This window comes from Podarcis melisellensis, assembly GCF_964234715.1.
Source record: "Podarcis melisellensis genome assembly, chromosome: 5".
NCBI classification, from domain to species: domain Eukaryota; kingdom Metazoa; phylum Chordata; class Lepidosauria; order Squamata; family Lacertidae; genus Podarcis; species Podarcis melisellensis.
The window spans coordinates 4,659,394-4,684,738 of record NC_138537.1 but is presented as its reverse complement, the minus strand read 5'-3'; the positions used below and the strand labels follow the sequence as shown (position 1 = coordinate 4,684,738).

The window sequence follows — 25,345 nt, the reverse complement described above, 5'->3', positions numbered from 1 at the left end:
GCTAGATGCTTCTCCCATTAGCTCTTCCCAGCATTTATTACCCTTTAACTCTCTTAGTTTAAGAAAGAAACAGCTTTAAAAGATTTCCCAAAAATGCTCTCATTCTTCCAGCCAAGCCAGTTGCCTTTTTCACTGCTCTAATGAGAGGCCCATGGTATCATTTTACTATTTGCCCATTCCTAATTGTGTTTTCTCAGCCTTTTTTATCTTCTGTAACATGCAGGATCAGTGTCCTTGCTCTCAGTCTGTAATTTCCTCTTTTTTAACGACTTTGAGAATTATTTTTCCTGCTATAAATCAAGGGGGCCCCTTGTCTAGGAGGAATTGCCAAGGTTCTTTCTGCCTGGCATGAAACATTTGAAAATCCTTTTTTTTTTAAAGCTCATTTTAAAATACAAGCCTTGATTGAAATATATAAGCTTTGATAAAAATGCAGGCTTATGATTAGATGCCTCAGTCAGATGGTCATCTTTAATGGATGCATTAGCTGAGATTCCTGCATTGCAAGGAGTTGGACTAGATGAACCCCGGGGTCCCTTGCAACTCTACATTTCTATGATTCCATGTATATTAGGGGAAATTCACCATAGAATCATAGAATCAGGGCTTTAAAAAAATTGGTAGTGTTGCGGAACTGTGAAGAGCTGAAACTTAAGATTGGAAAAATGAGAAACTGAGAGAAACCCAATTGGATGGATTCTCCCATTCCTAAATTGGGTGTAGAGGAGAAAACTGATTAGACTTGAATGCTTATGAGAAGCAAAAAGCATAGCCTGTGATGGTTTCATCGGAACCCGGCTGCATGGCAACAATTTGTGGTGATCATTTCACTCAGGGTTACTAAGACTTATTAACACAAATAAGGTAAGAAAGCACTTCTCCATTCTGCCTCATAGGAATCTTATTGAACTTCTGAATTTGTGGGTTGACATTCAGCTGCTTTGTCCGAGACAAAGTCTCTGAACTCAACTTCTAAGGAAGGGAGCTTTAGTCCGCTGAAGCCTCTGCTATATATAAAACACAAATTTGCTAGCCTGGTCCAACGCCACAGGACTCTGCTCTTTTTGCTGTCATTGTCCAGTATAGCTGACCCCGCAACCCACAAAAAGGTTTAAAAAACATTTAAAATTAGTATAGTCAAATGAAATGTTTTTTTATTTGCAAAATATGTGTAGATTTTTTTTCCAAAATGAGAGCAAGAGAGCATGAAGCCGTGATATTGAGGACAATCCTAGTTGTGACCCAGAATCGCCATTCAAACAAAGTGCTGGAGAAAACTTATTCATAATTATAATTTATAAATTTATAATTTCTGGATTTCCCATGATAGTATTATAAAACAGTTGTGTTCTGTGTTATAAATCCAGCACAGCTGGAAGCTGTTCCTTTTTCTTTTCCAATCTATCTATTTTCCAATCGATTACTTATCAAAATATATATATGTTGTGGCATATAAAAATATAAAAATACTTGATATTTTGTGGCAGGAGTAAATTTTTATTCTGAAAAGTGTGGTTTGAAAGAAAAGAGACCCACACAGGACTGGACCCACAGTCTCTCACAACTACCGTAAAGCCACCCACGCGATGAGCGCGTAACGTGTGAAGGATGCCCGCGTGTCTAGCGCGACCCGCAGATCCGGCCGCCAGGGGGCGCTCTTCACCCAGGGGCGGCCGCTTTCCTCGCGGGAGGGACGGCGCGCCCGCCTTACGCCTAAGATTGTCCTGCTGCGACACCCGTCTTCCCCCGCCGCCGGTGGGGCAGTCAGTCAGTCAGGCGTCCCTACCTTAGCGACCAGCGGCGAGGGAGGCGGGGCACCACCGCCGCTAAGCCCGTGGATTGGTCACCGGCGTTGCCAGTCGCGCGCGCGGGTGGGAGGGGCGAGAGCCGGCGGGCGGCGATTGGCTGGCTGGGCGGGGCCAGCCGGGACCAAAGCGGGTTGGTTGGTTGGTGGGTCTGTCTGGGCTCAGCGGCGGGCGCAGCGGGGTCCGGGCCGGCGCGCTCTCGCCTCCTTCCGACGCCCCCGCCCAGGTCCGTGAGGGAGCGAGAGCGGGAGCTCAAGGCCGGGCCGGGGGGCGCCCAGCCCAGCCGCGAGGAGCGGGACCATGTCGGGCCAGGAGGAGGAGCGCGCCAAGGAAATCCTGAGGGGCTTCAAGCTGTATCCGGCCTGGCTTGGGGGGGGCGGGGAAGGGGGGTAATTACGGTAGAGAGATTGCGGGGGGCGCGCCAGACGGGGAAATACGGTAATGGCTAAATATTACTATAGGCAGTTTTGGCGCGGGGAGGGGGAAAGCAATGCATGCACGGGGGCGTGATATTCGGACGGAGCGTCAAGAGTTGTAACTACGGGGTGTGCAAATTCCTGCATTGGAGGGGGTTGGACTAGATGACCGCCGGGGTCCCAGCCAATTCTGCAGCCCTGTGTCTGGTACGCCTAACTGGTGTAGATGGGGTGGTCTGCTTGCAGGGATATGCACTTGCAGGACTTAATTGGCCGGGGCGTGGGGAGCTGGGTGTGTAAATGTTCCCTTGTAGGTGTGTGCAAGTATTGGGTTGAATGGGGCATTCCTGTTGGGGGTGTTCAGCGAGTCAGTGGAATATACTTGGGTGTGATTTAAGGTGTTCCTGGCACGGAGAGAGCGCCAATAGCCGGTTTTGTGTCTTTGGGAATGGTCTTATGTCTGCAGCAAGCCTTCCTCCTTATGCACTCTCTATGGGCAATGTGAGATGGGGACTTTCCCTCTGTTACAGATGCTCCTCAGTTTTAGTCTGCTGGAAAGGGGTCTGCGGTAAGCTTCCGAAGCACATTGACGTGTCTGTTTGTGGCTTGGCGCCAGCGGGCCCTGGAGCTTGGCAAGTTTGCAAGCCTTCCATATAGGAGAAGAACTGGAGATCTGGAAAGAGCCAGAAGCTGCGGTTCTGGCCCTATCCTCCTCCATTGCAAGATTCTATAGATGGGAGCCTCTGTGGGATTAACCCACATAATCCAGATCATAGTGTGCCAAGAGCAGGAATGGGTGCATTGCAGGAAAGGGCTTCCAGAGCACTTGAGCAAATGGGCCCAACTCGGCGTCATCTGAGAGGTGGTAATTCGTTTACCCAGCAATTTGTACTTTCAAATGACAGCTGTCTTGGGCTGCGGTTCTAGGTATGATTACTTAGGAGTAAGCCCCATCAAACTCACAGGAATGGACTTCTGAGTAAGTGTGCCTAGGCTTGACCTATTAGTAGCTATGGCCACTTCTCTCTCTGCCCCCTGTTTCTTTACCATCATATACCTAGGAGAGAGAGAAATGCAGAAAGCATGCCTACAACATCCTGCACGACAGTCAGCTGACTGCCAGTGTTTGCAAAGTGCTATGCACTTTGTCGCAGGCACACCTTTATCTGCCTTCCACCTAGCACCATATATATGTATATATAATATGCTTTTATTAAAAGATTTTTCTTGGGCAACAATAGACCACGCACAGTCTCCCTTTTCAAGTCATAGAATCATTCAAGCAGATCAGTCATTTTCAGAGTGAGATGCTAATGCTAGAGGCAGCTTGGGTCTGAGGGGAAGAAAGAGGGAAAATTCATTCTTTTACATGGTATAGGAACAAAGCTTTTGTGTCAGCATCACATAAACAGGTACTTTATTTTTGCTGGCAGCACATAAGGGTATGAGGTAGAAGAAGAAGAAGAAGAGTTTGGATTTGATATCCCGCCTTTCACTCCCCTTCAGGAGTCTCAAAGCGGCTAACATTCTCCTTTCCCTTCCTCCCCCACAACAAACACTCTGTGAGGTGAGTGGGGCTGAGAGACTTCAGAGAAGTGTGACTGGCCCAAGGTCACTCAGGAGCTGCATGTGGAGGAGCGGAGATGCGAACCCGGTTCCCCAGATTATGAGACTACCGCTCTGAACCACTACACCAGCACCTTTCCTCACAAATGTTAAAAATGTGGCACTTACTGTAACACCTTCATGATAAGAGCCAGCACCTTTCCCACCCGAAAAACAGGAGCACTGGTTACACCTGGCGCCAAGTGTGATATTCGGTATCAAGTAGGTGGGTGCAGCCGAAAGGAGAGAACTGGTGGGCCTGGTTAGGCCTGCAGGCAAAAGCTTCTCCCTCCCTGCTGTCTTTGGTGCCACTTGTTTTGAATGGTGGTAGTATAAAGCAATCAGACTTCCAGCTCAGGGAGGTGCCATGCATTAGAACTGAGTGTCTGTAGTTTGTAGAAGGAGGCATTTGTGGGGCTCGGTACTTTGTCTCCAATGGGAACTCTGGCCAGTATGGTTTGTGTTGCCAAGAATGCAGGAGGTGGACGGCATGCCTCTCTGGCTTGCTTTTGAGTATGAACACAGCACATTTGGGCAGCCTGGGGACTGTTATCACACGCAGAGTGGGCTCAAATGAGCTTACTAAACTGCGGGAAGTTTCAAACACAGGCTTCCTGGCTGAAGCAGAGCCTCATCTGAGGACCCTGTACTTGATTGGTATGCTTTGCACAACCTGTGTTCTACCCCAATTGTGTTTGTGGCGGTCTGTTTTTGTTTGGTGTTCACAACTGGAAAAAGGACAATTGGAGGAGTGCAATGGTTCTTCTCTAGGGCAGAGGTCAGTATCCCTAGGGAGTGGCTCAGTAACGCTGGGTAAATAACTTTCCTGAGAAACTCTTGCGGCCTTTCTCTAATGTCTCTAAGAGTTTTTATTCACTCCCAGCTGGCAGAGGCACATTTCATTGCAACTGCTCTTGAAATTACCCTGACTTTTCAATAGTTATTTCACTTTGCAGTATATACGGGGTTATTAGTTTTTTCTTTTTTAGGAACTTGGTTGGATGCATGGTCAGCTAGGCTTCTAAATAGCCACCTGGTCACCTATGATGAGTTAGAATTTCTTCCAGGTGACCAAGAGGTAAAACTTTGCAAAAGATATTCAGCTGATGGACCAGTATACTGGTCAGTTGGTGGACTAGTATAATGTTAGGGCAATCTAGTAACTGTGAAATTCACCTGCAAGGCCAGACCTCAGTTTTTAGCAGAAGTGGCTCATTATTTTTCTTCTGGTTATGAGAACTAAGAACTAGCTTGTAGAGGAAAAAGCTGTAACTTGCCATGTAGGCCCCAGGATACTACATGAGACTCTGCATCATGGTTACCAATTTCTTGAGCCCTTGTTTATGAGCCCCTGTTTCCTGATGTTTTTCAGAGCTAGGGAGGTGTGGACAAGATAGATTGAGAAGATTCATAGTCAGCAAGAACTGAAGGCTTGATGAAAGTTTAAAGACCACATTTTGAGTTCCTTGCCAGCAAGGTGTCCTTTGAAAATAGTGCCAGGGAACCTTCCTTATCTGGGGACTGAGAGAAGTTTCTCACATCCATCACCCCCCCCCCTCCTAACAGTGAGAGATTGCTAACGCCAAAGCCTTACTTTGTAAGTTTCCTGATGTGATTGCTTCTCTGTGATTTTTGTATTTGTGCTGTGGCTTTTCCATGTCAGGATTGGTGTCCTTGCAGTGTGCCCACCTTGGTCCTTTTGGCTTCGGTGGAGCTGTCCAACAAAGCTGTTTCTGATAGGAAGCCTCTTGAGTCTGACGCTGTACTCCTGGAAAGCAAGCCATGCCCTGAGAGAAGAGATAAAGCCACCAGTATATTCTCTGCAGTTCAGCTGTGCTGAAGCAAAGGCTGTTCACCGAGCTTTCACATTCTCCCTTGCCTTAGATCAGGGGTGGGCACTTGTGTCCCTGCTGCAGTTGCTGGACATCAGCTCCCATCCTCCCTCACCTTTGGCCATGCTAGCTGGGGCAGGAGTTGGTGCCCAGCAACTTTTGGAAGGCCGCGGGTTGCTCACTTCTACCTTAAATCTTTGTGCTTGTCCATCCATCCTTTTCCATCCTTTCCCCTTTTTGGTGCCAGAGCTCGTTGCTCTGAAATGTGAAATTGCAAGCAGGCAGAGTACTGTACCACTAAACAGCAGCATGCCACACATCTGACATAAGCGCTTCCAGGTCACATGAGGCAAGTTCCAAGCAGTTATGAGCCTTGACAGTTCTCTCTCCCTCCAGAAATTAAGTGGTGTCAACCACCCTTGATTTTTTTCCTCTCTCACCCAATTTCTTTGGAAGCAAGTGACATTAGCGAGGATTGGATAAGCTTGATTCTTCTCTTTTCCCTCTGCCGCCAGTGGAGGCTTTTTCAAAGCAGGAGGTTTCAGGAATGTTGGGTGGGAGACTCCAGAGTTGTACTACCCTCCCAGCTCAGGCATTTCCAGAACTCTTCTTTGTGTAGTTGATGCCACCGTCCTCTAAACTTTCTCGCAGTTGCTTCTATTTACTTCTGCATCGCTCAGGAAGTTTTCTTTCAAGACATGATGAATATAGACATAGCTGAGGGAATCCACCCTCTGACTCAGTCATGTTGGACAGTGATTTCCTTCCTGTAACAGTAGTAATGCAGCGATGTTCTGTGGGAATAAACCTTGGGCCTGAATAGTTTGGCCCAGACTCCATGGATTTAAATATTCACTTAATGGGATTTATGGATGTGGTATTTTGGATCTGCTTAGTCGGGCTTTGCTCTAAGAGAGAAGATGTGGGTTCAGAAGAGTTGAGGACAGTTTGGTTGTGTGCTTTTGTTCAGTATCCTGAGCCTGAGTATGGGAGCCTTTCAGTGGGGTCGGAGATGGGGGCTAAAGGGTGGAGATAAAAATTATGTAAAATAATATAGTTGTGTGGTCATTTGCTTGTTCACCAGCCTGTGGGCAACCACTCATGTTGTCCCACTGCCACATGCACAATTTAACCCACAAAAGTGTGCCTCCTGAGAGCAGATCCGTGCATGGGATGGTGCCCTGGTGTGTGCTAGGTCTGAATAAACAGCTGTGTGTGAATCAGAATTGGCTCCTTTTTATAAGGAAGCAAAGAACTTGCCAATAGGTCAGATTGCGGGCTGGTAGCTGTTGAAGTGCGGGTTCCTACAGCCAGCTCATCCTTGATTGCTATCTTTCTTAGAGTTGCCATATTTCAAAAAGTGAAAAGAATCTCAAAAAAAGAAAGAAAGAAAAGCAAAGCAAAATGTAGACTTCTAACATGGATTGCCATACACCTGGATTTTCCCAGTCATTTCAATGATTTCAGCCTGGACGTTGCTTCCGACTGCCGTATTCCGGCTATGTCTGTGCAAGCTAGGTGAGCAGGCTGCCCTGGTCGAGTTCTCTCACCTTGTGGAAACTCAATTCTCTGTATGGTCCTGCCAAGTGACCTGAAGAATCTGATTGTGCACCTGGTTGAGATTCTGGTAAAATGACTCTGTAGGCATCTTAAATTTCTTCCTGTTGACCAATCTTCCCTGCAAAATGTGGGTCAAGTTGTCCCTCCTACATGCAGCTGGTGTTCTGTGAATGGTGGTGCTTGGGATGCCTTCTGTAAGATACACAGGTTGCACCTATAGCCATCTGGCCAGTGCGTGATCCCCATACTTCTCTTTTCTACTGTGTGTAAATCCTGAATTATTTTTGAAGTATAGCCATGAGCTTTGCGTGCTACAGATGTTAAACAAGACTGACAACTGAATTGGTTCCTAAAAATGGAATTCCTTAGCCAACAGCCTCAGGCAGGCAACCACTTACACATGTGTTTATCTGTCTGTGTAACTGTGTGTTTAGCTTCTGACCTGCATAGGGAAATGGTTGAGCATCCTCCAATATCAATACGTCTACTACTACTACTACTACTACTATGTATTAATATTTAGCTTTAATATAGTGCTTTTGGGGGGACGCGGGTGGTGCTGTGGGTAAAAGCCTCAGCGCCTAGGGCTTGCCAATCGAAAGGTCGGCGGTTCGAATCCCCGCGGCGGGGTGCGCTCCCGCTGCTCGGTCCCAGCGCCTGCCAACCTAGCAGTTCGAAAGCACCCTCGGGTGCAAGTAGATAAATAGGGACCGCTTTCTAGCGGGAAGGTAAACGGCGTTTCCGTGTGCAGCTCTGGCTCGCCAGAGCAGCGATGTGACGCTGGCCACGTGACCCGGAAGTGTCTTCGGACAGCGCTGGCCCCTGGCCTCTTGAGTGAGATGGGCGCACAACCCCAGAGTCTGGCAAGACTGGCCCGTACGGGCAGGGGTACCTTTACCTTTACCTTTATAGTGCTTTTGAGTGTTTCAAGTGATTCATGCAGACTATATTATGGTGAGCTTTACAACAGAACAAAAAGGTAGGCTGATATTATCCCCATATTGCAATTAGATGGTGAGCCTGACCAAATGTGACTTGCTGATTTGTTCATGGTGTAGTCAAGATTCAAAATACAGTTTCTGGATCCACGGGTCAGCCTCTTAAGGCCAAAATGGGAAGTGTTGGCAACAGACTCATATAGCAGAATTTGGTTGCTGCTGAGAATCCCTACAAAGGTGGGTTTGAAAGTGCAGTGTGAGAAGCTGGGAAGAGGAGTTCTGTTCCTTCCCCCGAAACTGCCTCTCCCCAGCCTCTTTCTCCCAACACTGGAAGTAGCCCCCGCTGGAAGAAAACCAAAGTGGAAGAAGTCGTGCTGGGAGGGAAATAACATGATTGTGTTTTTAAGTTCCTCAAACACAGTAGAAGGGAGACGGAGGCACCAGTGGGTATGATCCCAATGCTGTCTGGGTGTGAGGGCAAGGGAGAGACATTTCTCAAAGGACTGACATATGCGCTTCTTAGACTGCCGATGAGCTGCAAGAAAAGGCACCTCAATCCAAGCAGTCTTCCAAGGATTCCTCGATGAAGAGACTGAGATTCTCAGAATGCATTTGGGAACATAACCACTCGTACAGCTGTCATCTTTTTAAACATTTGGCTCTTTTCCACAGCTGTTTTTGATCCGCTTTTATCTCCTTTATACCACCACCATGGATGTTTGTGCACGCACACCTGGAATTTTGGCACAATCTAATTTGGATCATATGCTCACCAGCTCACACTGAATTCTGTGATAACCCAAAAATAGATATATATTTCAGGCATGTGTTAGTGAGCGCTGATTTTCATGTTTAGCTTGTCTGTCAACTTTCAGCAGTCTGGGTCTTGAATTTTCAGACACAAAATTTGGGATTCAGTATTCACCAAGACTATAACATCCTTATGGATGTAAGGAGCTGCCTGATACGATTCTTGGTCTGGTTCTGGATCCAAGGTTCTGGGCAGAGGTCTTTCAGACTAGTACTGAGACCGGGGGATTGAACCTTGAATCATCTGCCTTTGAAGTGTGTGCACCCTTTACAGAGCTATGGTGCTTCCTTGTTTCATCATCTGTGTCTGTACACTGAACAAAAAGCTTCAGTCTTATACAGTTGTACCTTGGTTCTCGAACCTAATCTGTCCCGGGAGTCCGTTTGATTCCTGAAACCGTTCACAAACCAAGGTTTCCGATTGGCTGCAGGAGCTTCCATTCAGCTCATGCCATTTGAGCTGTTTCTGAATATATGGGTTGTGTGGTAAGTGAATGTTTGTTTGAATAGGGCGCTCTGGCTTGTGACTGCTGTATGCAACATGCCTGTGAGACGGCAAAAACTATTTGAAATTTTGGGAAGTTTTTAGGTAGAGCAGGCAGAACCTTGGCACGTCCATCTGGGGAGTGCAGTGGAAAAGAATGGGAGTTGCATGGTTCACCACCACCACCCTGGTAGGGTTGGGGCGGGGCGTTGAATCTGTGCAGGATTGGACTTTTTAAGTGAACAATGCCCCCTCCTTTGAAAAGCAGAGGATTCGGCTATGGTTGAATTTCAAGGCAAGCCCCTGCCAAAGAGCAGCTCATAGGAAAGCTGAGCTTTTAATCTGACATAAGTCTTCCACTAAAGTGCCCGACGGAAATGCTTCTGATGATTGCTATGAGCATACGCCTGGTAAATAAAGCAGATAATGCCCTTTCCCAAAATATTAGCAAAAACTGAATTAAGCAGATTCTGCCGACTCCTCGCTCCCAAGGACACAGAGTTGCTCACTTGAGTTGCCTGAGGAGGTTTAAGGCCATGCAGGGAATGGCGAAGGCAGGCAAAGAAATGGCTGGATGACCAGGAGTTGCCAGCTTGGACCAGGGAGCTTTGACAGCTAGGATTGGATATTTGAATGGTATTCCATTTCTACATGTGGCCCATGCAGTGTGGTTCTGTGGCCACCGAGACAGAGGTCCCCACTTTGTGTCTCTTAGCCCTTTCATGCTTCTCACCTGGCCACAGGATAAATCCCCTTCCTAATGTTTCCAGGATCTTAATTTGATTTTAATTAATTTTATAATGAATGTTTTTAGAATGTTGGACTATTTTGATTGTTGTTAGCCGCCCTGAGCCCAGCTTCGGCTGGGGAGGGCGGGATATAAATAAAAATTTATTATTATTATTATTATTATTATTATTATTATTATTATTATTATTATTCTGCCCTGCCCCTTCTACCCCACATACTGTTGTATTGGGTGCTGCAATCACTTCTTTTGCCCCACCCCCCATTCCTGAAAATTAAGCTGTGCCCACAGTGGTTATAGAATCACAGAATCATAGAGTTGTAAGAGACCACAAGGGCCATCGAGTCCAACCCCCTGCCAAGCAGGAAACAGACTCATTTCCTGCTGTGGTTGGTGTGCTGCTGGGAGAGGCTGCATTTACTTCTTGATGTAGAGCAAAAACTCCGGTGCCCTGAGCAGACAGGCTGCTTCATCCTAAAGCCATCCCTGTGGCTGCTTGGGTGCGGGAGAGACATATGCAGGCTAATAGCTTCGAGGTGCTGTAAACTGCTTCAGACATGTGCGCCGTAATGTGTTGATATTGATCGCAGTTGTACTAGAAGGTGTAAATAATATTTTCCAAAGTGCACTTCAAAATGAGCATGTTTGCTGTTTGAATGACTACTAAATAGAATCTGTGTTGTGAGGGGGAAGGGGACATGAATAACTCCGAAGGTAAAGCTGAATAGCATTTGCTCAGTTGGAGTACTTTGCAATTCTCTGTGGAATGACGGTGGACAGATGGCTTGTGTGAGAAGCATCAGTGAGCTCTCCAATTACTCCCACCTGCAATTTTCAAGCTCTTTAAATTGATCTTCCGGGGGTGGGTGAGGGTAGAGTGACAGAGCACTCGGGTGGGGGCCTAAAATGTAATACAGGGCTAGAGCACCTGTGGTCCAGCAACATCTACCCAACCTGACCATTCATCATGCTGGCTGGGACTTATGCGAGTTGTAATCCGACAATATCTGGAGGGCCACAGGGCCCCCACCCTCATATTTCCATTTGTGGCTAGCATTTGCACACGGCAAGCCTTTTCCCTCTGTGGATGAGACTTGGAGCAAGCCAGCCAGAGCTGGGGCGTGAGATCCTGCCAGCGTCTTAGTCACTCCCCTCTGTGCTCCTTCTCCTGCAGAATGAGGCTTTTCTTTCTCTAGCTCCTGGCTTCTCAAGGGGGCTGTTGGCAGAGGGGGACTCTCCGCGCTCTTGTTTCCTTCACAACTCCCAGTCTGTAGTACATGGAACAAACGGCCACGCTGTTCAGGAATGTGTAAGGCAGCAGGGTTGGCATGGCACCAGAAACGTCTGATAGGGGCTGGTTCATAAATAAGGACTACAGTGCGCAGTCGCTTTCTTGGGAGCAGTCTCGCTCTTGACATATTGTTTTGCCTCTCGCAGAAATGCTTAACACCTGCAGCATTAACCTTGCAAGGACTAAATGTCTCTCTGTGTGTCGTTCGTTCTAAGGACAGGATGAGCCTGCCTTGGTTGTGAATGGCTTACTACAGCAATGCCTGGGAGATGCCCCATTCCCCCTGGACGTTGTAGAAACAGTGTGAGCTTAGCTAAGGCTGACTACAGCGCAAGTGCCCTGTTCTGTTTTGAAGACAGAGCGGAGAAGTGTCAGTTCAAACTTCTGAATGGCTTGTCCCACAAACAAAGGTTTGAGGAACGCACCTTGCTTTTGAGCCTTCGGTGACCAACAGCATTCTGGCACCGGTTAGTTCCCAGCACATCTTTCTCCCATTTGCTCTGTGCCTACTCTGCTCAGGGACCATTCTCTCAGTCTCTGACTTCCTCTCTCTTCCTCGCTTGCAGATGGCTTCTATCGCTCTGTGAGTAGGGCAGCAGCAGAAACGATCAGCTTCTTAACTTTCAGAAGCCCCTTTTCAGTGTGTTGCCTATGGGTTCAGGCTTAGAACTCAAGGTGTCATTCCAATCCATGGAATTTATTATTCCATCTAACAGAATATTGACACCTGAGTCTCCTAGGGCTGCTGCTTTGGCCAATAACCAGGCGCAGCGTTAAAGAAAAAGGAAGTCCGCTTAAATGTTTCACTAGAGCACAGCTGCTAACAGCCGAGGAAAGGATTGGTTAGGCCTTGCTTAACAAAGACTGAGGTGGCTGTGTTGATGAAAAGTCTTCTAGTTTTCAGGTGGAAATGAAGCACATAGATTCAGCTCCTCCTCCACATGCATACCTCCAGTAGCTGCAAGCAAGACTCTAGTCCAGTGGGAGAGAAGGTGCCATAGTTTTGGTGGGAAAGATGGTGCCATATGGTGATGTCTGGCAGTGGAAGTTTAAACTGGGGGCAAAACACTGTCAAGGCTTCAGAAAATGAGCTTCAGGTTAGCTGGATATGAGGACTGATGTGGGGCATGTGCAGACAGCTGTTTAGTGTGAGCATAAGGTTCCGTGTCTCTGGCACCGCCAGTCCAGCTAGTCAGTTCTGGGTTTCTTCTGCCCGCTGGAACAGGGCAGCTTGTGCAGATCTCTTCTGGGCAAAGGTACTTTCCTCTCCCTGGACTGCTATTATGTTTCTGAAGTTTGATTCACATACTGCTGTGCTGGGTGTTGTGCTGGCCACCATTTGGACTTCCTGTTTGCCAGCAGTGTACTTTAGCATGAACAAATCTGGACTCCTAATCACTCCTAACTCATACCTAGGTATCTATAAACACAGAGTATTGATGAGTTAAACCAAAATAGCCTAGGTAAACAAGGCCTGAGACAGGGAAGGGTTTTTTTGGTGCAGTTCTGGGGGGCTATGCAGGTTTCCTTTAGTGCCACAAGTATGCTTTTGAAGTTGTATGTAAAATTAAGAGTAGTGTGCCCTAAGACAAGCACAGAGCAGCCCTAATAGTGTGCCTTCATCCACCAAATATCCTACCTTGCAGGAAGAGTTTTCTGTTCCTTTCTCACAAAAGGCTCAGATACCACTCAGATGATCTGTGCTTACAAAAACCAGGAGTTTCAGCCTAAGGGAATGAGGGGTTAAATTTCACATAGAATTCACTTTCTAGTCCCCCCTCCCCCCCCAAAAATCCTCAGGACTGACTAGACCAGGGGTAGGCAACCTAAGACCTGGGGGCAAATGCGGCCCAATCGCCTTCTCAATCCGGCCCGCAGACGGTCCGGGAATCAGCATGTTTTTACATGAGTAGAATGTGTTCTTTTATTTAAAATGCATCTCTGGGTTAATTGTTGGGCCTGCCTAGTGTTTTTTACATGAGTAGAATGTGTGCTTTTATTTAAAAAGCATCCCTGGGTTATTTGTGGGGCATAGGAATTCGTTTTGTTTGTTTCAAAATATAGTCCGGCCCATCACATGGTCTGAGGGATGGTGGACCGGCCCACGGCTGAAAAAGGTTGCTGACCCCTGGACTAGACCCTCTGACACTAGAGCAGTTGAGTCAGTGGCAGCAGGTGGGCCTGCAAACATCAGATGCAGAGCCCAGGAGTTGATGCCCTTGCGAGAACTCGTGCTCACTGTAACACCACAACAGATCAGGCATCTGCCACTGAACTACAGCCCATAAAAATAAAGTAACTTGGTAACCCATAGTATTTTAATACTTTTAAGTGCAAAGCACGCACAGCCGTGCTGTACGGTCCAGGTTGATGTTCTTCCTTGGGAATGTTGGGCAGGCAGCTTGTCGTGCCTTGGTGCTTCGTCAGCAAATAGAAGCCCGTTGCAGCATTGGCATAGGTTTCCCAGGGAGTGCTTGCCTCAGTCCTGATCAGAATTTTTATTTTGCTCATTAGATGCTGCAGCAGCCCAGGGCTCAGTGTGAGTCCGCTGTGAAATTTCAATAAGTTTAAATCTGTAAGGACAGGAGGCCCATCTGCATTCTCTGGGCTTGCCTGGAATCCAGATTTATGGTGGGTAATTGATCGAAGGTGCGTGTTAAGTGTGTGTACATTTCATCTTCTTGGAACTATCCTTTTAAGACACGGCTTTAGCAGGATAAAGTGTCAAACTTCAACCACTCTGCATTGCTAAATGTGTTCATGTAAATGGCTAGTCTCCTTCTGGGAATGGGGCGTGAGGAGAGAAAAAGAGAGAGGAAACATGAAAGCTGGGCGAAGGAAGTGTGCAACAGTTTGGATTCTGCTCAGTGTGCAAATGCCGGCCCTCACAGGCTTATTAGCATCCCTGCCGCAGTATCACCACTCCTTTTGACATGTTCCCAGAAGGGTATCCCCTCTTTTGTGGAGGGGAAAAGCAATTCCAGCTGTCAGGAGCTCACATTTGAAACTGCTTGCTTCAGCATCTGGCTGTGTAAGATAACGCCCATTTCTGCCTGGTGATGCGGTGGCTCTCTGGCTCATGTTTACCCATATTATTTTTTATGATGCAGATCCTCCCTCCTCTGGCACCTATCGCCATGGCAGCAGTGTGCCACTTGGCAAGTGACACAAGCAGCTCTCCCTGGTGAGACTGGCGTTCTGCCATCCTTTCTCTCCCAGGTGCGCTGAGGATGCCTGGCAGGGAAGGTGCCAATATATTTGCTTTGCTGTTCAGGAGCAGGGGAGTCGCTGCTTCTGGAGATGAAGATCCTGCTGAGTGTTTGCCAGCAGATCCAAAGTTGTTCATGTGTGCCATGCGATAAGAACTAAAGGATGAGGAATGGCACGTATATATATTAGTTTTTTAGCATATCATTTTCAACAATTATTAAACATACTTTTATATCTTATACAATTTTTTTGACTTCCATCAATCACATCTGAAAATTTTCCAATCTTTCCCCTTTAATTTACATTTCTAACTTTCACTATTTAAATATCGTAACTAATAATCTCTCTTCTTTGCAATATTTCATATATTCCTCCTTACAAAACTTCTACTAGCGTAATTTGTTGATTACAGTTGCTCTTCAAATAGTTTGTATATTTCTTCCAATCTTCTGTAAATCTCTGGTCCCGCAGGTTTCAAATCCTTCCTGTCATTTTATCCAATTCTGCGTAGTCCATTAATTTCGTCTGCCATTCTTCTTTCGTCTGGGTTTCCTCTTGCTTCCATTTCTGGGCCAACAAAACTCTTGCGGGGAAGATTGTCTTTTGATCCTGGATGTGGAACCTAGGAAGCTTCCTTGGGTTGAGTCAGACCATCGGCCCATACAGCTCTGTTCTGTCCACACTGACTGGCAGCAGCTCTTCTGGGGTTGGGCAGGACGTCTCCCAGCTCTTCCTGCAGATGCTGGGAATTGAACTGCGATCCTTTTGCATCCAAACCATGGGCTGCACTGCGGAGTCACAACACTTCCTCAAAGGGCCCAGAACCAGCTTGTACTTTCTCTGAGTTGACATAGAACCCAGTCCAGATAAGCGCTGCTACCAAACGGGAATCTCTTGGTGTTTTCTAAAAACAGCAAAGGGTCTTGTGGTGCTTCACGGACTGACAGGTTTATTGTGGATGGAGTCCGCTTCATCAGGTACATGAAGCATTCTCTGCAGTTGGCTGGCTAATATATCACAAACGTGTAGAAAGAGAAAGGAACCGGCAGCACTGGCCTCCCTTTCGATGGCCTTTCCGGGAAAGGTCGGAAGCTGCAGTCGCAGAGTGAACAAGATCAGAATACTGACCTCTTCACAACAGCAGTAATTGGTGATAACGCTATCTTTCTAATCATGCTTTTGATAATTTAAAAGCTGCAACGTGAAGGAAATGCCTCCTTCAGTAAAGCCCGAACTGAATAAATCTGATTTGCCGATAATCATTAGCACGGAGTAACAGGAAAGAGTATATTATTGTCAATTGCTGCTGTTGTGAAAGAGTCACTCTCTTCTTATCTTGCATACATTTGGGTTCTGCATAGACCTACAGCAGCTATTAATATGGCATGGCCTTTGGCCTCTCAGCTTGTCACCCACACACTTTTAAGTGTGTGTGAGAGTGCACACACCAGCTGAGGACAGCGTTTCTTTTTTTTAAAAGTACTATTTATTAAGAGTTTAAAGATTGCAAAAAGAAGAAAAAAGTTAAACAAAGCAAAACAATACACTACAATACATGAAAAACAAAAAAACCCTACTTATCTTAACAAAACAGAAATAAAAACAGAAACAATTAAAAACACATCCAATATTTCCATATCTTATCTTTCATTTACTTGTTTCAACGACCTCCTCACACCTCCCTTTTTTGTATTCTAGTTCAGTTAGCTATTTCAGCAAATCCTTTGCATCTTTCTCAGTTTTTGTCCTAAATTTATCTTAACACAATTTAACCTTATTTTTTCCCCTTTGGCCTATTAACAATCTATTTTTACTTAATTCTTTATGACATTTCTGCTAAAGCCATATAACTTCATTCCAGCATCCTTCTAGCATTCATTAATTTTACAGTGTTTCTGTAGATAGTCTTTAATTTTTTTCCAATCTTCTTCCACCAACTCTTCTCCCTGGTCTCGGATTCTGCCAGTCATTTCCGCCAGTTCCATGTAGTCCATCAACTTCATCTGCCCAGCTGAGGACAGCGTTTCATGCATCTGGTTAAGTTTCTAACCCACAGAAGCTTATGTGACACCAAATCTGTTAATATTGAAAAGTGCCACAACTCTGCTGCAGCAAGATCAACACAGAGTGCTGCACAGTTGTCTGTCTGGAATCGGCCTCGTGTTTTCTAGAATCCTCTGGGCTAGGATCAGCCACAACCTGGCAGGTCATATAAGCTTCATTTACCTTTAATAATGATGATAATTTTATTATTTATACCCTGCCCAACTGGCTGGGTTTCCCTAACCACTCTGGGAGGCTTTGTGGTAAAAAAAAGACTTTGTCCACAAATCCCCTTGCTAGGAAAGGAAGGGAAATGTTCTTGAATGAGAAGCAATAAAGAGTTCCTCATTTGAAATTGTTCCTTCCCGTCCCCCGTGGATTTGATATACCTCGGTTTAAGAACAGTCCTGTTTACGAATGATTCGGTTTACAAACTCTGCCAAACTGGAAGTAGTGTCCCGGTTTGTGAACTTTATCTCGGTCTAAGAACAGAATCTGAACGGTGGAAGGGCACCAGTGGCTGGAGGCCTCAATAGGGAAAGCACGCCTCGGTTTAAGAACACACTTCCGGTATGGATTAAGTTCGTAAACTGAGGTACCACTGTATAGCCTTACCCAAGAACACATGTACCTTGAGGCTAGAAGGTGCCAGCTTCACTATACAGTCTGCTATCTGAAAAGTGGTTGTATTGAGTGGAAATATCTATGCTACACCTGACTGGAGAATAGAGAGTTGAGAAGTTGCCTATGTTTCTTCAAGGCTTAGCTAGATACTTGCTGTTCTGGTCCAGTATTTCTGTCTGCGTCAAACTGCACAACACCATGTGTTTGATTGCATTATAAAATGTCCCTGCATGTACACATACATGTCACTGCTATCACTTTCTAATAGTTCTGTTGGAGCATAATGTCCAAACATCCCACCCCTCTTTCTGGTGAGGCTGTAGCCTTTGAACCTCTCTGGAGGGAAGCGGGCAAATGAGCCAGCTAGGATAGCTGCAGCTTTCTGGAGTAGCTTTCTTGTCTTCAGCTGGCTTCCTGGAGAAACTCCTCAGTGTCCTTGTTCTGCCAGAGTCTCTGATTTTGTTCTCCGGTGCCAGGAATGTTGAAGTTTTGAAATGGATTGGAAGCAGCATTGGAAAATCTCTGTGGCAATGCAGGGAGGAAACGCCGAGAAGCCCAAGCAGCTCAGGGTTGGACTGCCTGCTTTTACCTTAAGAAGAGGACCAGGGTGAGGGTGCAAAGCTGGGCATGCTGTTGAGTGCATGATGCAAGAAATGAGCAGGGGGTGTTCCTGGAAACTGCAAGGAAGAGAGCAATGGTGAATTGAATGCATAGCTGAGATTGGAAACCAGGCTCCTTGACTGCCACTAAGGAAATGGACTATATTACACTCAAAATTCTGAGGCTGGTGTCTTAAGGCTTTGAAACAACTTTTTCCTACTCTTACGTCATCTTTCCACTTCACATATACAAGGCTGGAAAAACCCCAGTCATCGAGGCTTCTTGCAAACGTTTTTCATTCCCTCCCTCCCTCCCAGCTCTGCTACTTTGCATGTTGTGTTTTCCCAATACTCATCTAAGATGGGTTGTGCCAGGATTAACAGGGGCTGGCTGGGAAACTGTGGCTTCTATTTTGGCTGAGCGTTAAGGGTATGCAGCTTGACTGGCCAGGATACAGAGAACTGTGAATCTCCTTCCCTGAACCCTTTGAGAGGGTTTTAAGCTGCCTTCCTTTCTGACATGGAAGTCCTTTCAACGTGGGACTTAGACCCCAGAGGGCATGAAATTTGGCCAGTGGCTTTGGACCAGTCACTGAGTGGGGAGCGCTCTCTTGAGCTCCTAGGAAGTGGGCCAGGTGTTGGTGAAGAAGTGCAATGGGGAATTGCTTTAAAAGACGGGCGATGATGGATCTAAAAACCCTTGACTCAATTGGCTGCACATTGCTTGTGTTGTGAGTTCTCTGCTGAAATGAAATCATGGCATTCAGTAAAAAGCATGAACACCAACAGCTATTTTGTGCTTGGCATCCCTTTCCTCCCGCAATCATGATCATGACCAAGTCCAAAGAGTAGCGCTGAGAGAGTGCTTTATGTCTCCCTGTTTGTTACACTGTGGGGTCCTACAAGAAACTACTCTATCCACAATGCTATTTAATATCTACAGGAAGCCACTGGGAGTGATCATTAGGAATTTTGGGACATGGTGCCATCAGTTTGCTGATGACACAACAGCTCTGCTTCTCCATAACATCTGTATCAGGAGATGCCTTGCCATGCAGAATGAGGGAAAGTAAACTGAGCTTGAATCCTGGCAAGACGGAGGCCCTGTGTGTGAGTTTACCAGATCTGAGAAATCGGGTCAGTTATCTGCCATGCACAGGGTTGCACTATCCCTGAAGGAGAAGGAATGCAGTTGAGGGGGGGGGGTAAATTCTGGATCCACGCTGCAGCTCCGCCCCTTTAAATGAGCTTCAGCAACAGAAGAAGAGTTTGGTTTTTGAGATCACATGACCTTGATGGAACCTTTTTGGGACTCTTGGGCTTCCATAGACTCTGGAGACATCCTGTGGGCTGAGGTCTCATTCTGCCTGGGCATGTTTCCCCTTTGTGTCAATAATACGTTCCTTTTCTTGGGTTTATCACTCAAGCTCTAGGGGTGTCTTTATGCAGAATTGGTGATGGGCAGATATCTCAGGCTGAAGTGTCTGATGGGAGCTGAACTCTTAGCTGATCCCTCATTTCGCCCTGGAGTGGGAAATGGAAGAAAATAAGCAATTAAAGGACAATGGATGCGTCTGGAGCAGTTCCAATTCCCTCCTGAAATCCATCTGTTGCAGCATTCGCTCTTGCTCTCTGCTTGACCTCCCGGTACAGTCTAATAATGTTAGTGGTTTAATAGGGATGGCTGCAGAAATTGCTGTGCAGGGTAGGGGACTTGGTACAAATGCATTTCAGGCTGGAAGCCCATATTTTTCCTCCTCTTCCATCCAACTCCCTGGGCTTTCTGGGGGGGGGGGAGAATATGTGACACTTCAGACTTAAATGCAAAAAGGGAGTGGCTGCTAATCTTTTCAGGACTCAAGTGATCACTGCTTTTTCCAGCTAGTCTGTTCATCTGCCAGCACATTGGAGATGCAGTTGTGCTCTTTAGAGCCTGAGTAGACCAGTGTTTCCCAAACTTGGGACTCCAGCTGTTTTCAAACTACAACTCCCATCATCCCTAGCTGGCAGAACCAGTGGTCAGGGATGATGGGAATTGTAGTCTGAAAACAGCTGAAGCCCCAAGTTTGGTAAACACTGAAGTAGACACATGGATGATCCCATTGTTAAATGTTTGGGGGCCATGCCTGCTGAAATCTTGATCTTAAATTAACAGATTATGTAGGATTCTGCAATTCTTTCCTCTGCATTTTTTTTATACCCAAAGCATCCTAAGTAAGCTATGTCCAAATAGCAAAAGGCTGATTGGTTGGTTTTCCATCTCAATGCCTCAATGTTTTTACTTCCCAGGCAGGGAGGAGAGATGGAGGGCCCTTGATCTGAAAAAGCACCTTGGGGAGGACAGTTTGGAGCTCGGAAAGGGTTAAGCAGTCCATCTCCACTTGCCATACTTGTGGTCAGACAAGGCCTGTCCATGCTGCTTCCAGGCTTAAATTAACACAGTGGAAAGAATTGCAGAGTGCTGCAGAATGTGAGTTTGAGTCTTAGAAGAGCAGGAAAAGTTTCAAGTTGTTGGGGGTGGGCTTTGAGTGATTGGCTTAGCTCCTTTTTCCTAACCATTGGGGGGGGGGTCGGAATACGTTATGCAAAGCAGTGCCCAATTGCAGTAAATAAATAAGCAAACCTGCTCAGTTTGGATTGCAGAATTAAGCCTTTCTTACCCCAGAATTTGGCCCGTCTGGATGCAGAGCTGAATGTGGGTTGCAACAAAACCTCAGCTGTCCTGCATTAAATGGAGACGTGGGAACGGAGTCTTCTTATCCCAGAGGAAAAAAGGTTCTTTAGAGAAATGCAAACTGAGTGTGTCACAAAGCAAGAGAAAGTTTGTACTTCTGAATTGATTTACTACGTGTACAGGATAAAATATCTGAACATTTCAAAGGTACCTTACCCTAGCCTCCCTGCTGCCTGCTTCTGGTTAGCAGCATCTTCCCAACTACTCAGGCAGGGATGTTTCCTCCTTCTGGCTCTGGGGATCTCTAGACATGCCCGGGATCGAATGTGGGACCTCCTGCAGGGACCACGTCACATGCTGTGTCCCCCTTGGCAAGTTTTCTGGTGTAGCTTCCAGATCCCCTTTGGCCAGAGAGAACATGGGCTTTGAACCCATGGCTGCAAACATCGCCAGCTGGGTAAGCCTCAACCATTGCACCACGGTTCCTTGGGCATTTTCTTTTCTTTTTGACGGTGAGGATGCTGCCAAAACTTAGGCCATCAGTGATCTTATGTGGTGGCTGCGTTGGTGTTCTCCGCTTGCCGTTCTCTTTCATTGCATTTCACAGGCCCAGTTCTGTGTTTCAGCCGGTCAGGTCACCTATTAATACATTCAGCATCCTGGTCAGAGTTCTCAAGCATGATGAGTATCCTCGAGGGGTGAGACTTACGTTGGTCTTGGCACCTGACCTCCCCCATGACCAGTTCACTGGGTCCCCTGCCTGATGACTTTTAGGAAACAATCAAAGAATCTGTTTATTTCTTTAGCTTTCAGTGGGAATCCAGTGCTGCCGCCGAATGGTTTTGACGGTTTTCTTTGTTTAAACATAGCTGTGTTTCATATTGATTTTATGCCTTTCTGCTGTTGGCTACCTTGGGAGTCCCTGTGATTGAAAGGTGGGGGGAGATTTTACGATAATAAGTGTGTGCACAAACCAAGTTAAATGTCAGCCCTGGAAGGGCACTGCAGTGAGACACGGCTGATTTGGGAGGCAGGAGAATTCGCCTGCCTTATGCTGCTCATCGCAGTCTGTGCTTGAGGAATTGGAGGTTGCTTGACCTTTGTCTGTAGCCAGACACCTTTTCTGGGTTGAATGTTGCATTTGCTTTGTGGCTTCTTCCTCCACTTCCCAGGTTTGTCTTCTTTCTCCACGCCCGGGTACAAATTTTCTTCTCCTCCAAACTCCTCTGACAGTCTTCCTTCAAATATCCATACTAACGTGGCCTCAGTGACTTAATGATACTTAATGCTCTCTGGATTCTGCCAACAGGTCCCGGCTGCTCTTCTTGAGATAAGAATCTATTTTTAAATACAGCCTTTCTCTCGCTCAGGTAGAAGCCTGGCTAAACCAATTAAACACATTAGGAGATAACCGTACATGTGGCTCTGGTTCAAGATGTCTGATTTCTGCACCGTAGGACATGTTTCAGTTGCCGACCTTCTTCCTTGTTACTTAGGCAGCTAACCAGATCTGCTAGGCGTCACCTGCTCTGCGTGTCATTCTTCCTCACCTGCTTCTGAATGATTTCCTCCTCTGCGTATTGTTCCTGTACACAAGGCCCATTTTGCTCATGCTCTTCTCGACTGCTGTTTTCTTCCTTTTTCTAAAAAAGAATTGCAGCTATTGAAAGATGTTTCTGCTGCCAAAGAGAGAGCAGCCTGTATCACAAGCTCTGTGGTTTAAATCCTCTTCACCAAACACTGGTGCTTCCCTCAACAGCAGCCTTCTGCTGGACCTTTGGGAGTAGGAACTGGGAGGTTGCAAGCTCAGTGATGGAGCCCGTGCCTCGTACGCGGAAGATCCCAGGTCCGCTCTCCTGACATCTCCAGCTAAAAAGATTGCAGGTTTCGGAGAGTGGCTGCAGTCAGAGTTGAATTGTATTGGTCCAGATCAGCAGTTCTCAACCTCTGGGCCCCAGATGTTGTTGGACTGCAACTCCCATCATCCCTGAGCTCTGGCCTTGCTAGATGAACTTAGTTGAACTTAGTATAAGGTGGCTTCATAGAAATACTTTAAAAAATAACAATTCAAAAAGCAGCTTGTAATTGGAGCAACAGGAATGCGGCTCGGTTTCCCTCAGCTGCTGTGGGAGAGCACTCTCCAAAAGTCAAAGCACCCATGATTTTTTGTGTGGAGAAGGACTGTTCTCAGAGTTAGAGCACATGGTTTGCATGCAGAAGGTCCCATGTTCACTTCTGGCATCCCCAGTTTGAAAATAAAGACCGGGCAGCCAGCGTGGGGCTGTTTTCCTCCCTGAACCCCTTGCCAAAAAAGAAAATACTGGATTAGATGGATATGGGAGCCTGACATAAGGAAGTTTCCTTTGTTCATGGGAGCTGAATGTTGCTGTTCATTTTCAGTTTTGGTCCATTTGATTCTTGGTGCCACAGGAGGCCTTTGTCCCTAGAATAAGGCCGTGCTCGATATCGTTCCGCAATGCTGCTGCTTTTTTCCTTAATTGCCTTGCAAACAGAAATTGGATGAATCTCCGTGATGCAGAAACAGGGAAAATTCTCTGGCAAGGAACAGAAGACCTCTCCGTCCCTGGAGTAGAGCACGAAGGTACTGTTGAGCCTTGGTGTATGACTGGTCTTCACGGTGATTTGTGCAGGAAGGATCCTGAACTACTGAGCAGGTTCAGCACTGTTTGATGGGGTGTTGTGTAGTGCTGGGCGATATCTGGTTTTCAATATAACGATATATCACCAGCTAAATATCACAATATCTCAATATATCATGATATATATATGTGACGGAGGGCCTTAAAATGTAAGGAAGTAGTAGATTTAATAAAAATATTAACTAAACTTCCATATACCATACTGTTCCAATAGGGTTTTTTATTTAAAAATTATGTTCAAAATTGTGGGTCGTCTTATACACAGATACAATTTAGATTGGCTTGACATCTTAAATTTTTTACTCCCAAAAGGTGAGGTACGCTGTCATTCAGTAAGATATTTCCAGGATGACGCAGTTTTTGAGCAAGGGTGTATATCTAGGAACACACACCAACCTTGGCTTTAAGTGTGAAGCGATCCTAAGTGTTCACTCTTGCTTTGTGAGCTTAGCCAGTGTTGGCTAAGGAAATTTTAGCCGGTTAAAAAGGGAGGAAAAGGGTAGACTCTCCACTGCTCACCCCTTCTGTTCTCCGATGCCTTTTTGTCCCTTCCTACTGCACTAGCATTTTGTGCTTTGCTAAGGATATTTGTGGACATGTCTAGAAATGTGAGGCCAGATGGGGGCCAGTGCACTGGCAAGCCATTAATCTGCCTTTTCGCTTTGCTCCCCCCTCCCCCCAGATCCACTTTAGCAGATCCCTTGGCCTTTTTATGCAGTGCTTTTTGCGGGAAATCACTGTTCCTAACCTTAATAACTTAAAAGCGGATCTGATACCTCCTGAATCATGCCTCTGTTGAAAGGCTAAAAGAAGTCATTAACGACTCCCCCCCACTCTGCCCCAGGGAATGGATTCAGCCACAAAGATAACTCAGTAATACCTTTTTCCCATGCTGGCTTCTTGTCTTTGGAATCACGGGACTGCTCTCCCTTTTGGAACTTGGTTGTCACATTCCTCTCCCTCTTTACATTGTCAAAATCCCAGTTGATGCAGCGCTCATCAAGAACACATCATTGAAACCCTCCTGACCTTCAATGGCCTGAGTCTGATGGGTGGCGTCTCAGGGATCTCTGAGTCACGAAGCTTTAAGCACTTTGTGTGCTGGTTTGCAAGGCTTGGGCCTGTTCTTTCAGCATGTGCTGAGTATGGAAAGCCTGGTTTGGGGGCCCAGACCCCTGTACCCTGAAAAAGATGCAGGTTCAGTGGTTAGAAACAGAGACCTATAAGCAGCTTACTTCATGGAAGCGCTTTTGTGGAGGGAAGCCTCGTGCCCTGAAGTGACCCTTGGAACAGTGGTTCCAACCATCTCTGTCCTCAGGGAACGCCTTCTGCATCCATTTCTCTGATATGATGCTGCCGCCTTTGCAGAACATTCGCAGGAGGGGTCTAGAGAGTGGGCAGCTTCCAGAGGGTCACTGAGCTGACCTTTGGGGGCTCCTGTTTCCCCCCATGAACCAGGAAAGGGCCCCTGGAACAGGCATGAGCAGCCTTCAGGCTTGCAGGGTCCAATTTGGATTTTACTAGACACGGGTGGCGCTGTGGGTTAAACCACAGAGCCTAGGACTTGCCGATCAGAAGGTGGGTAGTTCGAATCCCCGCGACGGGGTGAGCTCCTGTTGCTCGGTCCCTTCTCCTACCCACCTAGCAGTTTGAAAGCACGTCAAAGTGCAAGTAGATAAATAGGTACTGCTCCAGCGGGAAGGTAAATGGCGTGAAGAAAAACTCTGGTCCTAAGTCTCCGCTGCCTTGCAGGATATCTTTGGGAGAAGAAAAGGCTAAGGAGTAAACCCTACACTTAAACCACAGAGCCTAGGGCTTGCTGATCAGAAGAGACCAAGCCCAGCTTGCGCACTGAGCTACAATATTCCAATTTCTAAAAATGTAGTAGAAACACCAACGGGGACGCAGGTGGCGTTGTGGGTTAAACCACAAAGCCTAAGACTTGATTGGCGGTTCGAATCCCCGCGACGGGGTGATCTCCTGTTGCTCGGTCCCTGCTCCTGCCAACCTAGCAGTTCAAAAGCACGTCAAAGTGCAAGTAGATAA

At 46.6% G+C, this 25,345-nt stretch overlaps 1 protein-coding gene and 1 long non-coding RNA gene across 2 annotated transcripts in view; one reads left to right on the top strand and one right to left on the bottom strand.

Annotated features, from left to right (window-relative positions):
- Positions 1 to 25,345, bottom strand: part of LOC309370059 — a 191,802-nt gene that overhangs the window by 39,516 nt on the left and 126,941 nt on the right. The window lies entirely within an intron of this gene.
- The window catches only part of PDE6D (phosphodiesterase 6D), a 28,401-nt gene continuing 5,016 nt past the window's right edge, over positions 1,961 to 25,345 (top strand). The window contains exons 1-2 of the mRNA XM_081911432.1: positions 1,961 to 2,158; positions 23,153 to 23,241. Coding sequence (XP_081767558.1) covers positions 2,106 to 2,158; positions 23,153 to 23,241 — 142 coding nt within the window. The 5' untranslated portion in view covers positions 1,961 to 2,105. The remainder of the gene's footprint in view (positions 2,159 to 23,152; positions 23,242 to 25,345) is intronic.